Consider the following 14,934-nt stretch of genomic DNA (forward strand, 5'->3'; position numbering starts at 1 on the left):
GGAAGTGGCAAAACTCCACTTCCCAGTGACCCGTTGCGCGCTTGTGAGCATACGCATGCGCCGAATTCCTCGCCCTGCCGCGCCGGGCGGGAAGAATTTAAAAAACAAACTCGGGGGGGAAAATGGCGGAAAGCGCTGTGGCGTCCGATTTATTACAGGATGGGCAGGGATTGCCCGTTGATGACGGGAAAAGGTAACCTTCTCGTCTGTTTCGTTTCGGTTTAAAATCTCACTTTAAAAATAGATACAGCCAGAGTGGAGGGATTTATCTTTCTAGGATAGCGTGTCAAGGAAAGTGCTTGTGAGGCTCTCGTCCCCGTTTCGAGTAGCAGGGTTGTGAACGTCACGCACAGACAGGATTAGAACAACTTCAAAACAGTGAACTCCAGTTCCTTCTTCTGAGTGTGTGTTAGGTGCTGACAGGAATGGACGGTACACGGACAGGCAGGCCGCCAGATTCGCGCATAGGTAGACTGAACTGTGAACCGCAGAGCACGGAGTAAGAAACACGGCGCTACCGCGCTCGTTAGTTTTTAATCGCAACAGCATTGTGTCGTTTAGACCGGTAAGTCGAATGGGCGACTCGGTCTGATCGAGAACGGTTATTCCATTCCTCCTGTTAGTAATCACGGTGTGGGGCCGGGTTCTGGTGCTGGTACCGCAGCAACCAAGGCGTCGGACCTGATCTCTGATTGTGACATTTCAGGAAGACATTTTCAGCAATAACCACGTCAAAAACAGACACTGTGCGTGTGTGGAAGTCTCTTGTATAGTCCTAAAGCGTATGCAATGATCATTTGTAAACACTCCCTCATGGTGATCTCACAGAGTGACTGGAGCTGTAATCAGACTATGAAACATCCTCCAGAGCTGCCTGGACTCAGAGCACCACAGGAGATGCACCTTGTGTGTGTATCTTCTCAGGTGTCCTCAGAACAAATTCAACCTCATTTCAGACCTCCACTCAACTGCACCCCGGCAGCGTTTGCTCTTTATTTTTTTATTTTAGATTGACAGTGCGCCTTGCGCAGTACAGGGCCGTCGGACTGGTAGGTGCTGTCCGATAAGCCTGTCGCGTCAGGTTGGGGGTGATCGGGGCGGTGAGTCCGGGGGCACTGGGAGCTGGAGTGGAAAGGGCGTTTCGGAGCCTGGAATGGGGTGCTGAAAGGGGGCTGGAGTCCGGAGAGCACTAATAGGGTGCAGGTGTGTGCGGGTAACAGTTCACTGCTGTGGTCTCTCCTTACCCCCAGCCAGTCACCCTTCTTCAAAACTACAGACCGTTACGGGAGATCAGGACGTCACATGTGGATCTTGTGCTTCTCTTTGGTCATTTTCCACTTTTTAATTCCCAATCTATGGATTGGGAATCGAGAAGTGGGAAAACTGTCATTAATCCCCCCTGCCTCCGAGTCTGCCAGCGCCGAAGAAAGTGCTCTCCGGGTGACTGACTGCTCCGGCAGGTGCCCTGGCTTACAGCAGGAACCTGAGCTGATGTTCTTTCCTCGTCCGTCCGCTGTCTTGATGTCTCTTTTCTCTCGGTTTTCCCGAAGGTGCGGGCAGCAGCAGGACGACCAGGTCCAGGACGGGGAGGTAAGACGAGGTTCCGAGCCGGTTCTGACCCGCCAGGGGGACACGGGTTTCCAGGAGATGGGTGTGGCTGTGATAAGTGATCAGTGTGATCAGTGTGGACCTGCCCGTCTCCGCGGTGACTGGTAGTTTATTGGAATAAATCAGGAACACACGGTGGTGGTTATATTGGAACATTTCACTTAAAGGGGAACCGCAAGGCTGTTTTTATATTTCAGGGTTAGAAAGAATCGGCACTGAGGAGTGCATTTCAAAGCACAGTAAAATGTACACGCCAACTTGTGAAATATCCGATTTACATCACAAAATGTCCAGGTATGCGCAGCGCCATGTTCTGTGGTTCAGAACAAGGCCACAGAACGTCCAGTGAGGTGTGCGGCCCTGTCACATTGTAAAGAAGCAGGCCAGAGAATCCAGCTCTTTTAATCCAATAGAAATATTGCTCTCGGCTTCGACACAGTCTTGCCGTCAAACCGTACTTGTTAACTCTGCGGGGGTGTCGCCTGCACAGCCTGTATTCGTGCGCTCGTATCTCGCAGTGCATTAGTCACTAGAGAGCAGGAAGGGCAGCTTCACATCACGATTCTCGTGAACGCTCTCTTGCTCTCTCCTGTGGTGAGACCAGGGGTTTGCAACAGCATGGCGACTTAGAGTACTTTCACAAAGTTCATGACTTTTTGCTTAATTCAAAATTTGTCATTTCTTTCCATACCGTCAATGAATTTATTTTGTTACCTGCCCGTAACAAACTAACCGGTCTGAGAAACTGGGACTGCAGTTCCCCTTTAATGGTGATCATTTATGTATTCAATAGCTGAGGCCTGCTTGCGCTGGGGATTTCTTTGATCAAATGATCAGAGCACTGACCTCGTTTGCCTCAGTACGTCTGGGCCTGATCAGTACAGGCAGTGGTGCTGGTGGACCAGTAGGTGGCGGTCTTTGCCCACGATCACAGTTTCCACACCCAATGCACCAGGCCGGTGCCTGGAGACACTGTGCTGTAGGAGATGTCATATGAGACATTAAGCAGAGGTCTTCAGGACAGATTGTTGGAAATACTGTCCTTAAGATGCAAGGCTATTTCAGTTTCTTGCATTTGAGAATCTACATGGTAACTCGGCACCTCTTTGCTCAGACCTTCGTGGGCTTTTCCAGAAACCAGTTCAAGAGCAACTGTAGACAGTCCTGTATAAAAAAAATCATGAGTTTGTTTTTCTAAAGCGTTTGGAAAAACCCGCATGGCCTGTCTGCAAAGTATTGTTCCTGTCAGTCGAAAGCTATCTCGCTGTGCTTTCAGTTTATGATTTGCCGGGCTGTGGACAAGAGGAGCTCCATTCCGACATTCCAGCTTGTGCACTTAATCCAGAGAACTTGGATTTGTATTGAAACAGGCCCTGAAGCAGTAACGTCTCCCCTGTATCTCCTCTAGGTTCCCCTTGTCCAGGTCCTGTCAGACCCCACCCCAGAGGGTCACGGCTTGCCCCCCGCAGAAGATATCCCAAGGGGGGTGAAGAGAGCTCCCTGCAGGAGCCCCAGCCCCAGGGAGCCCCAGTCGAAGTCCCCCCGCACCTCTCTCTCCCCTGTAGGGCTGCCCCCTCTGGAAGATGCAGGCGTGGCGGGCGTGGTGGGCGAGGATCCAGGCGCCAGGGAGCACGAAGGGGCAACAGCAGGGGGGAGCCAGGCGCTGAGTCCTTTCAGCCGCCGGAAATCATGGAGAAAATCGGCAAGAGGACGGAAGTCGCTGCCTTCCCTCCCCACAGAGTCTGACGGTCAGTACAGCAGTCTGATCCACTCCAGCTCTTATTGCATTGTCACTCACTCCTAGGGCACAGCAGTCTGATCCACTCCAGGTTTTACAGCGATCCGACTGCTGTAAAACCTGGAGTGGATCATGAAACTGAACCTGGTTTCATTTTGTCTCCTGCCCTGATTGTCGTTTCATACACTGCCTTCTCTAACCCTCAGCAACCCTCTAACTGTCCTTCCACCCCCCCTCTCGCTTGCTTCCTCTCCACAGGGCTGTGCAAAGAGATCAGTAAAGATCTCCCTGAAAACGAGAGACTCGCAAAACTGCTGGAGGCTTCAGTCAAGGTAAATCTCCCCATGAATTCATGAGTTCTGTTGTGTCTCCAGTCCAGTCAGGTGTGTGTCAGTGTGCGTGAATTCAGGAGGAGTGTGAGAGGAGAGGGACAGCAGTGTCTCCAGTCCAGTCAGGTGTGTGTCAGTGTGCGTGAATTCAGGAGGAGTGTGAGAGGAGAGGGACAGCAGTGTCTCCAGTCCAGTCAGGTGTGTGTCAGTGTGAATTCAGGGGGAGTGTGAGAGGAGAGGGACAGCAGTGTCTCTAGCAGTGTCTCCAGTCCAGTCAGGTGTGTGTCAGTGTGTGAATTCAGGGGGAGTGTGAGAGGAGAGGGACAGCAGTGTCTCTAGCAGTGTCTCCAGTCAGGTGTGTCTGTGTGTGAATTCAGGGGGAGTGTGAGAGGAGAGAGACAGCAGTGTCTCCAGTCAGGTGTGTCTGTGTGTGAATTCAGGGGGAGTGTGAGAGGAGAGGGTCAGCTCTCAGAGCCAGGTATTAAGTGTCCTTGCGCTTCTTGAAGTCTAGCATGTTGTTGTACATTCTGGTGTCGTCTGCCTGCAGTTTGCGCTGACGAAGCTGCAGCAGTCTCTCCTACACGTGCCGGGGGCGGACCTGGAGCTCTTGCAGTCTGAAGGTGAGCTTCTCCCCGGTGAAGGAGCAGTGCGGTCTGCCGGTCTGTGCACCAGTCTCACTCCGCTCTGCCCTCTGCCCTCCAGTGTCCTCTGTGTGCGAGGAGGTGAGCCTGCTGCGCTCCGCTGGGCCGAGTCAGGAGGGGCCCTCCGTGGACACCAAGCCCCCTGACAGGTAAGCTTGGCCTCTCTCCACTTCACAGCCCCACGGCTTGTTGGTCTTCATCACCGCCTCCCCTGCTGCCTTTCTCAGCTTCTGCATTGCACGCCCATCTCTGTCTCCATCTCGCTGTCTCTTTCCCTGGAGTTTGCCTTGAGGGACTCTTGTCTTGGTGAGATTATTATCTGAAAGGTGAGCCTGTGTGTGTATCTTTTCTCATTGTCTTGCGCCGTTCCCCGGCCAGCCACAAGGAGGAGCTGTTTCCAAGCCAAACCCCAGCAGCGCTCGGCTGTATCTCCTGGCTGTTGGGGACCAGTTGCACAACATAGGCTCGAACCAGTAAGGTCTGGTCTAGAGCAAACGCCTTCACTTGTTGGCAGCCCCCTTGTGTGTGGAAATCCTGAATTTCTCTTTCACTTTCGTTGGGGTTCCTGGGGGAGGGAAGACAGCTGTTGCAGTAAAGTGCCTAATGCCAGCTCATGTATCCCTTAGTAATCCCCCAAAGCCAGAGGCATCCCAGACTGTGGAGGAAATGAAGAAGTCCATTGATATGTAAGGCTTGTGTTTGGTCTTATTGTTGCCTTTTCTCTTACATACTTAAATGTTCAGAGTATGAATTCTTGTGTGAGGTTGTGTGACCACTCTTGTGCGACTGTGCCATGTCTTTGGTCTTCCTCCAGCCTGACTGCAGAGTGCGCAGCCTGGGAGTCACTGCTGCAGAAACACCGCTGCCGAGCCGAGGAGCTGGCCAGGTCAGTGATCTGTTCGGCTCTGCTCTCTCCGACTCAGGACCTGGAAAGCTCAGCTCTCTCTCTCATCCTCTTCTTCTCTCTCTCATCTCTTTTCCTGCCTTGGTGTTTCTTTTCCTCTCTCATGCCAACAGTGTGTCCCTCCCTCTCTCTCCAGGCGTGTGTCGGAGGGGAAGGAGCGCGGCGTTCCTCTGGACCCGGGCCTGCTCTCCCAGTCTTCCCAGAGTAAAGTCATTCTCAGCAAGCCTGACTACCGCAGCGTCCTCCAGAGGCAGACCCCAGCACTGCAGTTCATGGAGCTGCTGGTGAGCTTAAATCAGATGAGCTGTAGGGCAGCTGTACCAGACGTAGCCTCACTTCCCATGACAGTACATGCAATGTTAGCTGGGCTGTTTAGATAATAATAATTGCTTACACTTATAAAGCGCTTTTCTGGACACTCCACTCAAAGCGCTTTACAGGTAATGGGGATCCCCTCCACCACCACCAATGTGCAGACCCACCTGGATGATGCGACGGCAGCCATAGTGCGCCAAAACGCTCACCACACATCAGCTATCAGTGGGGAGGAGAGCAGAGTAATGAAGCCAATTCATAGATGGGGATTATTAGGAGGCCATGATTGGTAAAGGCCAATGGAAAATTTGGCCAGGACGCCAGGTTACACCCCTACTCTTTTCGAGAAACGTCCTGGAATTTTTAATGACCACAGAGAGTCAGGACCTCGGTTTTACGTCTCATCCGAAGGATGGCGCCTGTTTACAGTATAGTGTCCCCGTCACTATACTGGGGCATTAGGACCCACATGGACTGTAGGGTGAAGGCAGAGCACCATGGAGCAATGGCAGATCAGGACCATGTGGAAACATGAAATGCCAGAGGACTCTGACATCCCCTGTGCTCATCATTCACATCTTCACAAAACCACTAGGGATGTCAGTGCCCTTTCCACAGGACAGTCCTGTTTTTACAGTTCCCCTGGGCACAGCTGTCACCTTGCTGTGGCTTGAAGAATTCCCGCGTCTTCGTTTGAGATCCTGTATTTTCGTTCTCATGTGGAGATATCAGAGTTTCCCAGTTCGTCCCGTTTCTCGGGGAGAGAGATTCGTCCTGACTGGACTCTCGTTCCTCTGCAGGTGGACAATCACTGCAAGCTCAACCAGATGTTGCTGTCCTTCCAGCAGGAAGCAGAGGGCTTTCTGAAGAAGGCCAGCGCAAAACTATGTGAGTGCTCTCCGCCTGAGGGGGGACTGGGGCACTTTCGGTCGTTTCTTTTTCTGGTGCTTCTAATTGCTGGTGTAAATGATGTTTCTAATTCTGATGCTGTGAGAATTCAGGCCAAACTGGGCTAAAGAGGTTGGTGCCAGATTTGCACAGCGGATCGCTGAACCCACCCCTGCAGTGGCACAGCGGGAGAATAATATAGCATTGTCCTGAACAAGGCTTGTTCCCGGGTTCGAGTTACTGCTATGTAGCAGCATTCCAGGTTGGGCCAGTGTTCCGCTTATGAATGAGCTAACCTAGGAGACGATCTCAAAATGGCTGTGAAGAGTGATGTCAGAAAAGGACCGTGCTAAACGGAAAAGCAAGCAGGAGTGACAAGAGATTAGCATTAATAAACCAACACCAGCTCAAACACCCGAGATAGCTGGTCATTAATACACCAACACCAGCTCACACACCCGAGAGAGCTGGTCATTAATACCCCAACGCCAGCTCGCAAACCCGAGAGAGCTGGTCATTAATACCCCAACGCCAGCTCGCAAACCCCGAGAGAGCTGGTCATTAATACCCCAACGCCAGCCTGAACACCGTGAGAGAGCTGGTCATTAATACACCAACGCCAGCGCGCACACCCTGAGAGAGCTGGTCATTAATACACCAACGCCAGCGCGCACACCCTGAGAGAGCTGGTCATTAATATACCAACGCCAGCCTGAACACCCTGAGAGAGCTGGTCATTAATACACCAACGCCAGCGCACACACCCTGAGAGAGCTGGTCATTAATATACCAACGCCAGCTCACACACCCGAGAGAGCTGGTCATTAATATACCAACGCCAGCTCGCAAACCCCGAGAGAGCTGGTCATTAATACCCCAACGCCAGCCTGAACACCATGAGAGAGCTGGTCATTAATACCCCAACGCCAGCCTGAACACCCTGAGAGAGCTGGTCATTAATACACCAACGCCAGCGCGCACACCCTGAGAGAGCTGGTCATTAATACACCAACGCCAGTGCACACACCCCGAGAGATGGTCAATAATACACCAACGCCAGTGCACACACCCCGAGAGAGCTGGTCATTAATACACCAACGCCAGCTCGCAAACCCTGAGAGAGCTGGTCATTAATACACCAACACCAGCCTGAACACCCCGAGAGAGCTGGTCATTAATACACCAACGCCAGCGCGCACACCCTGAGAGAGCTGGTCATTAATACACCAACGCCAGCTCACACACCCGAGAGAGCTGGTCATTAATACACCAACGCCAGCTCACACACCCCGAGAGAGCTGGTCATTAATACCCCAACGCCAGCCTGAACACCATGAGAGAGCTGGTCATTAATACACCAACGCCAGCCTGAACACCATGAGAGAGCTGGTCATTAATACACCAACGCCAGCCTGAACACCCTGAGAGAGCTGGTCATTAATACACCAACGCCAGCCTGAACACCCTGAGAGAGCTGGTCATTAATACACCAACGCCAGCTCACATACCCTGAGAGAGCTGGTCATTAATACACCAACGCCAGCGCGCACACCCTGAGAGAGATGGTCATTAATACACCAACGCCAGCTCACATACCCTGAGAGAGCTGGTCATTAATACACCAACGCCAGCTCACACACCCGAGAGAGCTGGTCATTAATACACCAACGCCAGCTCACACACCCCGAGAGAGCTGGTCATTAATACCCCAACGCCAGCCTGAACACCATGAGAGAGCTGGTCATTAATACACCAACGCCAGCCTGAACACCCTGAGAGAGCTGGTCATTAATACACCAACGCCAGCCTGAACACCCTGAGAGAGCTGGTCATTAATACACCAACGCCAGCCTGAACACCCTGAGAGAGCTGGTCATTAATACACCAACACCAGCTCACATACCCTGAGAGAGCTGGTCATTAATACACCAACGCCAGCCTGAACACCCTGAGAGAGCTGGTCATTAATACACCAACGCCAGCCTGAACACCCTGAGAGAGCTGGTCATTAATACACCAACGCCAGCCTGAACACCCTGAGAGAGCTGGTCATTAATACACCAACGCCAGCCTGAACACCCTGAGAGAGCTGGTCATTAATACACCAACGCCAGCACACACACCCCGAGAGAGCTGGTCATTAATACACCAACACCAGCTCACACACCCGAGAGAGCTGGTCATTAATACACCAACGCCAGCTCACACACCCCGAGAGAGCTGGTCATTAATACCCCAACGCCAGCCTGAACACCATGAGAGAGCTGGTCATTAATACACCAACGCCAGCCTGAACACCCTGAGAGAGCTGGTCATTAATACACCAACACCAGCTCACATACCCCGAGAGAGCTGGTCATTAATACACCAACGCCAGCGCGCACACCCTGAGAGAGATGGTCATTAATACACCAACGCCAGCTCACACACCCTGAGAGAGCTGGTCATTAATACACCAACGCCAGCTCACACACCCTGAGAGAGCTGGTCATTAATACACCAACGCCAGCCTGAACACCCTGAGAGAGCTGGTCATTAATACACCAACGCCAGCTCACATACCCTGAGAGAGCTGGTCATTAATACACCAAAGCCAGCCTGAACACCCTGAGAGAGCTGGTCATTAATACACCAACGCCAGCCTGAACACCCTGAGAGAGCTGGTCATTAATACACCAACGCCAGCCTGAACACCCTGAGAGAGCTGGTCATTAATACACCAACGCCAGCTCACACACCCCGAGAGAGCTGGTCATTAATACACCAACACCAGCTCACACACCCCGAGAGAGCTGGTCATTAATACACCAACGCCAGCCTGAACACCCTGAGAGAGCTGGTCATTAATACACCAACGCCAGCTCACACACCCCGAGAGAGCTGGTCATTAATACACCAACACCAGCTCACACACCCTGAGAGAGCTGGTCATTAATACCCCAACACCAGCGCGCACACAGACACACACTCACTCTGAAAGATAGAGTTGATCATTCCGGCTTTGAGAAACTCATGTACTTATATATTTTTTTATTTCAGCTTCCAGTGCATTCCGGGACCTGGAACAGTCACCCATCAAGAAGATTCTTAAAGTGTTCAAGAGCTCCTCAGCTGAGCCTGACCCAGTTCCTAGTTCTGTGTGAAGGCAGTCTTGGTAGCGCCAAAGTAGATCGTACTCCCTTTGTGCAGCAGTCCGATCCATTCCGGGTTTTAGAAGCTGCTTCTTCCCCATGCAAACAACTGATTGAGCAGAAATCCAGCTGAACTAAAGGGCTTCGTGCAGATTCACTCCGAATATGATTACAAGCTGTAAACCTGCAGCACCGGGTGCTGGATTCTGTAGAAGAGCCCTGCACCTGGTACGACCAGAACTGACCAGGTACTGTTGAGCCACTGCACTTGACACCAGTGCAGACTCTGAGGTGGGAGAGCTGAATGCTGGGCGTCTGTTTGAAAAGGTTGTAAAAAAACCCGGAGTAGATTGGCCTGCTTTGCTAGAGGAGTCCAACTGTGATGTCCCTGCAGATGCGTGTTGGAATTGTCACACTGGCAGCTCTGGGAAAGACTGAGCCACAGTAAATGTAATCTGTGCCGTTAGATACCTCGCCTTGTCCGTTGGCCTGCAGGGGGTGCTCTCGCACAGCCCAGCTCATTATTTCAGTAGCTGGTGTGGGGATTGCCATGGTTTGTGTCCAGCCTCTTGCAAGCACCTGACGTCCACCTGACGCTGCGGTAGCTCCTGTCTCCCTGTGGATGCGGGTGGCATGGCAGGTTACCGAGAGACGCTCTGTCCCGGGTCCGAGTCTCACCAGCCTGCCTGTGTCCCTGCACTGGTGTTCAGTCTCCCCAGCGTGCTTCCCAGACGACTGGCCCGCTTCACCCAGCTGTTGCTGGGGGAAACAGAACAGCAGTTTATACACGGCAGATGGGATCCTGGGGAGTTTTCCTCCCGGATTCTGGGATTGTCGGGAATGTTACTACGCTTTACGGGATATCGCCCGGGTCATCAGAACCTCAGCTGCCTCTGTGGGTCTGGCTCTGCTTTTTAAAAACGAATTGGTTAGGGGGTCCCCTCTTCTGGGCCTGGGGGTACACAGTCCGTCTGCTGCGGGTCACTCTGAAAGTGCTGCTCCTGAAGTCATCAAACTGGTCCAATTCAGCTCGTCAAGAGCCCAGCTAGACTGGAAACCTCCAGGACCAGGATTGGGGTATCTCTGCTATGAGGATAATGAGCAGTCCTGGTGCATTATTCATTACATGACTTTACTAGTCTCTAAACGCTTCTCATTGTTTTAATTGTATTTGTCTTTGTATTTTGGTTAACTAATATAAAGGTTTGAAAAAGGTTTTTATAAATCTTCCCTTTGATCCACTTATTTCTTTTGATGAGCTGTTGTCTCTCTAATCAACCACTAGAGGGCATTGGTGTGTAACAAACGCTATGTTTTCTAAGGGGGTCAGAAATGCTGTAATCCAAGTCATTATACAGCGGGGCTGTAGCCCTGGGACACGGGGGTGCGGACAGTGGGGCTGTAGCTGTGGGTCACAGTCAGACGCGGACAGGGGGGCTGTAGCCGTGGGACACAGCCGGGCGTGGACAGTGGGGCTGTAGCCGTGGGACACAGCCGGGCGCGGACAGTGGGGCTGTAGCCGGGTGACACAGCCGGGCGCGGACAGCGGGGCTGTAGCTTATGGACACAGCCGGGCGCGGACAGCGGGGCTGTAGCTTATGGACACAGCCGGGCGCGGACAGCGGGGCTGTAGCCGGGTGACACAGCCGGGCGCGGACAGCGGGGCTGTAGCTTATGGACACAGCCGGGCGCGGACAGCGGGGCTGTAGCTTATGGACACAGCCGGGCGCGCACAGTGGGGCTGTAGCCGGGTGACACAGCCGGGCGCGGACAGCGGGGCTGTAGCTTATGGACACAGCCGGGCGCGGACAGCGGGGCTGTAGCCGGGTGACACAGCCGGGCGCGGACAGCGGGGCTGTAGCTTATGGACACAGCCGGGCGCGGACAGTGGGGCTGTAGCCGGGTGACACAGCCAGGCACGGACAGCGGGGCTGTAGCCGGGTGACACAGCCGGGCGCGGACAGCGGGGCTGTAGCCGGGTGACACAGCCGGGCGCGGACAGCGGGGCTGTAGCTTATGGACACAGCCGGGCGCGGACAGCGGGGCTGTAGCTTATGGACACAGCCGGGCGCGGACAACGGGGCTGTAGCCGGGTGACACAGCCGGGCGCGGACAGCGGGGCTGTAGCCGGGTGACACAGCCGGGCGCGGACAGCGGGGCTGTAGCCGGGTGACACAGCCGGGCGCGGACAGCGGGGCTGTAGCCGTGGGACACAGCCGGGCGCGGACAGCGGGGCTGTAGCCGGGTGACACAGCGGGGCGCGGACAGCGGGGCTGTAGCCGTAGGACACAGCCGGGCGCGGACAGCGGGGCTGTAGCTTATGGACACAGCCGGGCGCGGACAGCGGGGCTGTAGCTGGGTGACAGCGCCAGGCGCGGACAGCGGTGCTCACACGCTGTTTTTCAGATGCCAGATGATACATGACAAGAGAGCCAGGACATTAATTATCTGCTTAAGGAGGCATAGCCAGAATGTACCTCCCTCTCTCAGTCTCTGTCACACTCCCCTGTCCCTGCCTGTCATGGCTAACTCACTCCTCATTCCTCCATCCCCTCCACATGCTGTCAGCTCACTCAGTCTCCCTCTCTTCCCCCTTTGCTTTCTCACCTTCCTCTCTGTCGATCCTTCCTCCTCCTCAATACTGCATACACTCCTCTCCTGCATACATTTCTCTCTGCTCCTCTGTGCCTCCTAGCTCCCACTTTCCCCTTTGGTCTTCATTCAGTCACCTCTCTCACAGCTAAATGTATGTGAATTGTGAGTAAGTACTTAGTTGAGGTGTCCGCATGCTAGAAGTTGACGGGAAGATTTAAACCTGCTTAATCTTACTACTCCAATTGTGAAAGTTACAGTTCGCCAGGTGTCTGTGGGCTCCTGTGCCTGAAACAAGGTTATATGCGGATGTGCTGAGGGTGATGAACAGTTTCTCAGCACCACCTCTCAGGGGGTCTGCGCGCCTTCGACAAGGCGATCTGCGGGGCCGACAAGCCACGTGCGCGCGAGCTTGGCCTGCGGAGATGGGTTTGAGGTTTTCCGTAAGAGCTGCTGGCGACGGGAGGAGGAGGTGACCAGGGTTCTGGGGAGCCGCCCGGCGGCGTGGTGCCTGCTGGGAGCAGAGGAGGATCCCAGAGGAACGTCTGGTTGGTCTGAAGCGGGGTGGAGGTTCTGCCCAGCCTGGCCCGGTGTGCGAGAACCACGGGCCCCTGGGCTCTCATTCCCAGTTGTTGCCACTTTCCCGGGGTCCGAGCCTCACTTGCTCGTAGTGCAGCTGTCTATGGTGGGAGACGGGAGGGCCCCCCTTACTGGTGATCTCGTGCGGCGCGCTGGGCAGAACCGCCTGCCACGCTTTTTATCTCGCCACGGTGATGGAGACAGGAGTGAGCTGCCGCTGGAGCGAGCGAGAGACCCCTCTGCCCGTGCCGCCGCGCCCGTGGTGCCACCCAGGGCTGCCCCGTGGAAGCCCGGCCATGCTCCTCCACCGAGCGGCAGCGAGAGGGATCTGTGGGTCAGTACCCAACAGAACCGGATGAGTCTCGCGGTGCGGAGCGGTCATACCGTCAGGAGAGCAGCAAGTCCGAAGCATCATCAGACCTCTCGGCCTCTCTCGGTGTCTCACGGCGAAGCCTGGAGCGCTGCCATGAGTGTCTGTCTAGGCACAGGGTACTGTATGATCCCTGCAGAAGTGCAGAGCTCTGCTGATCATTCAGGATTTTTCCCTGAAGGGCTGGGAGTCTACACCTGCTCTTATCTTCCCGACCATGTTCGATGTCTCGCCCTGAAGCCAAAGGGAATGAATCCCAGAATGCTTCTGACCTGCTTACAGCTCGACTGCCCCCCTTTCCCATCATATATGGTCACCCTAATTATTTCTTGTGCTCCAGGCATAGTTCTTCCAGGCTCCAGGCTTCCTGCATTTCAGTTCCTATGGGAACATCACCACACCTCACACACGCCCTGCTCCCAGGATTCCTGGCGTGTTGTCCAGGTGCGAGGATGCTGCATGTTCGTCCTGCCTTGGGCGCATGCAACTGGTCATCAGCCGGTGGGCAAGGTCTCTGCAGCCAGCGAGCCCGCAAGGTTTCAAGGTGGGGGGGTGCAGGGGCTCAGGGTGGGTCTGTTCAGCAGAGAAGCCTCTTTTCCTGCTGGCGGAGAGGCTACATTGGCGGTGTTTTCCAGCCTTCCTCCACCATGTCCGGAGTGAACCGCCTGCAGCCCCGTGGTGTTGGAGCGTGCTCCTCTCTGTGCTCGGTGCTGGGTGGACCGGTTGTCAGGGCTGCCTGTTGTGAAAGGCCGGGGTCCCAGCCAGCCGTGTGTGTCTGTGTTTTTCAGCGCAGGCCTGTCTGCTGCTGTGTGTGTGTGTGATGTGGGTGTTTCCCCTCAGTGGACCTGGAGCTACTGGAGCTCCTGTACCTTTACCAGTGGTGGGGCTGCCCCTCCCCCCTGCCACCCCTTTTCACTCCCTTCGCTTCCTCCCTCGCTCTCATCGTCTCTCAATCCCAGCGTGCCCCCCACTCCGCTCTCCTCTCCTTCTGTCACCAGACTGTCTTTCTGCATTTCCCTTCCAGCCCCCTCCTCTTGCTGCCTCTGCACACCTCCTCATACACACAGAGAACCCCCACCAGCTCCTCAGACCTCATCCCTCTCTTCTCCTCCCTCCCTCCCTCTTGCTCTCAGCAGGGGTACTGAAGCAGAACGGCGCTCTGACATTGTCCCAGTGACTCACTCTCCCCTGTGTTATGTTAATGTGATGTACAAAGAGCCTGGAGAAATCTGTGTGTGTGTGAAGTGTGTGTCGGCACAAGTTTCTCTGTCTGTGTGACTATCCTTGTTACATTTCTGCCCATATGTGCAGATTTTGTCCATCTGTGTGTCAGTGTGTCTCTGCAGCTGCATCTGTTTTTACTTTCTGCACATACAGTGTAGGAAAGGAAAGGCGACGGGGGCTGTTGACTCTTCTCACAGCCACAACCTCAGCAACTGTAGAGACACTCAGTCCAGCTCCTCTGTATCTTCACATTAACACTCCATCATCATCATCATCCTCAGACCTGTAGAGTAACTGTAGAGACACTCAGTCCAGCTCCTCTGTATCTTCACATTAACACTCCATCATCATCATCCTCAGACCTGTAGAGTAACTGTAGAGACACTCAGTCCAGCTCCTCTGTATCTTCACATTAACACTCCATCATCATCATCCTCAGACCTGTAGAGTAACTGTAGAGACACTCAGTCCAGCTCCTCTGTATCTTCACATTAACACCCCATCATCATCATCCTCAGACCTGTAGAGTAACTGTAGAGACACTCTGTCCAGCTCCTCTGTATCTTTACATTAACACTCCATCATCATCCTCAGACCTGTAGAGTAACTGTAGAG

The 14,934-nt window shown here is 54.0% G+C and overlaps 1 protein-coding gene across 1 annotated transcript; it reads left to right on the forward strand.

The window, feature by feature from the left end:
• Positions 1-112: 112 nt before the first annotated feature.
• On the forward strand, positions 113-10,768 carry dsn1 (DSN1 component of MIS12 kinetochore complex). The gene is made up of 11 exons (XM_088933058.1): positions 113-193; positions 1,551-1,590; positions 3,017-3,356; positions 3,605-3,678; positions 4,223-4,295; positions 4,378-4,465; positions 4,943-5,002; positions 5,131-5,202; positions 5,357-5,504; positions 6,336-6,423; positions 9,463-10,768. Exons 1-11 carry the CDS (start codon positions 123-125, stop codon positions 9,564-9,566), a joined length of 1,158 nt encoding a protein of 385 aa, XP_088789184.1. The 5' UTR covers positions 113-122; the 3' UTR covers positions 9,567-10,768.
• Positions 10,769-14,934: the final 4,166 nt, after the last annotated feature.

The sequence above is a fragment of the Atractosteus spatula genome, chromosome 14, assembly GCF_055471065.1.
Source record: "Atractosteus spatula isolate fAtrSpa1 chromosome 14, fAtrSpa1.hap1, whole genome shotgun sequence".
In the NCBI taxonomy this organism is placed as follows: Eukaryota; Metazoa; Chordata; class Actinopteri; order Semionotiformes; family Lepisosteidae; genus Atractosteus; species Atractosteus spatula.

Coding starts and splice junctions, on each gene's coding strand:
- dsn1 (XM_088933058.1), top strand. CDS start 123: ATGGCGGAAAGCGCTGTGGCGTCCGATTTATTACAGGATGGGCAGGGA. Junction 4,466..4,942: donor GACACCAAGCCCCCTGACAG/GTAAGCTTGGCC, acceptor TGTATCCCTTAG/TAATCCCCCAAAGCCAGAGG. Junction 5,003..5,130: donor ATGAAGAAGTCCATTGATAT/GTAAGGCTTGTG, acceptor GTCTTCCTCCAG/CCTGACTGCAGAGTGCGCAG.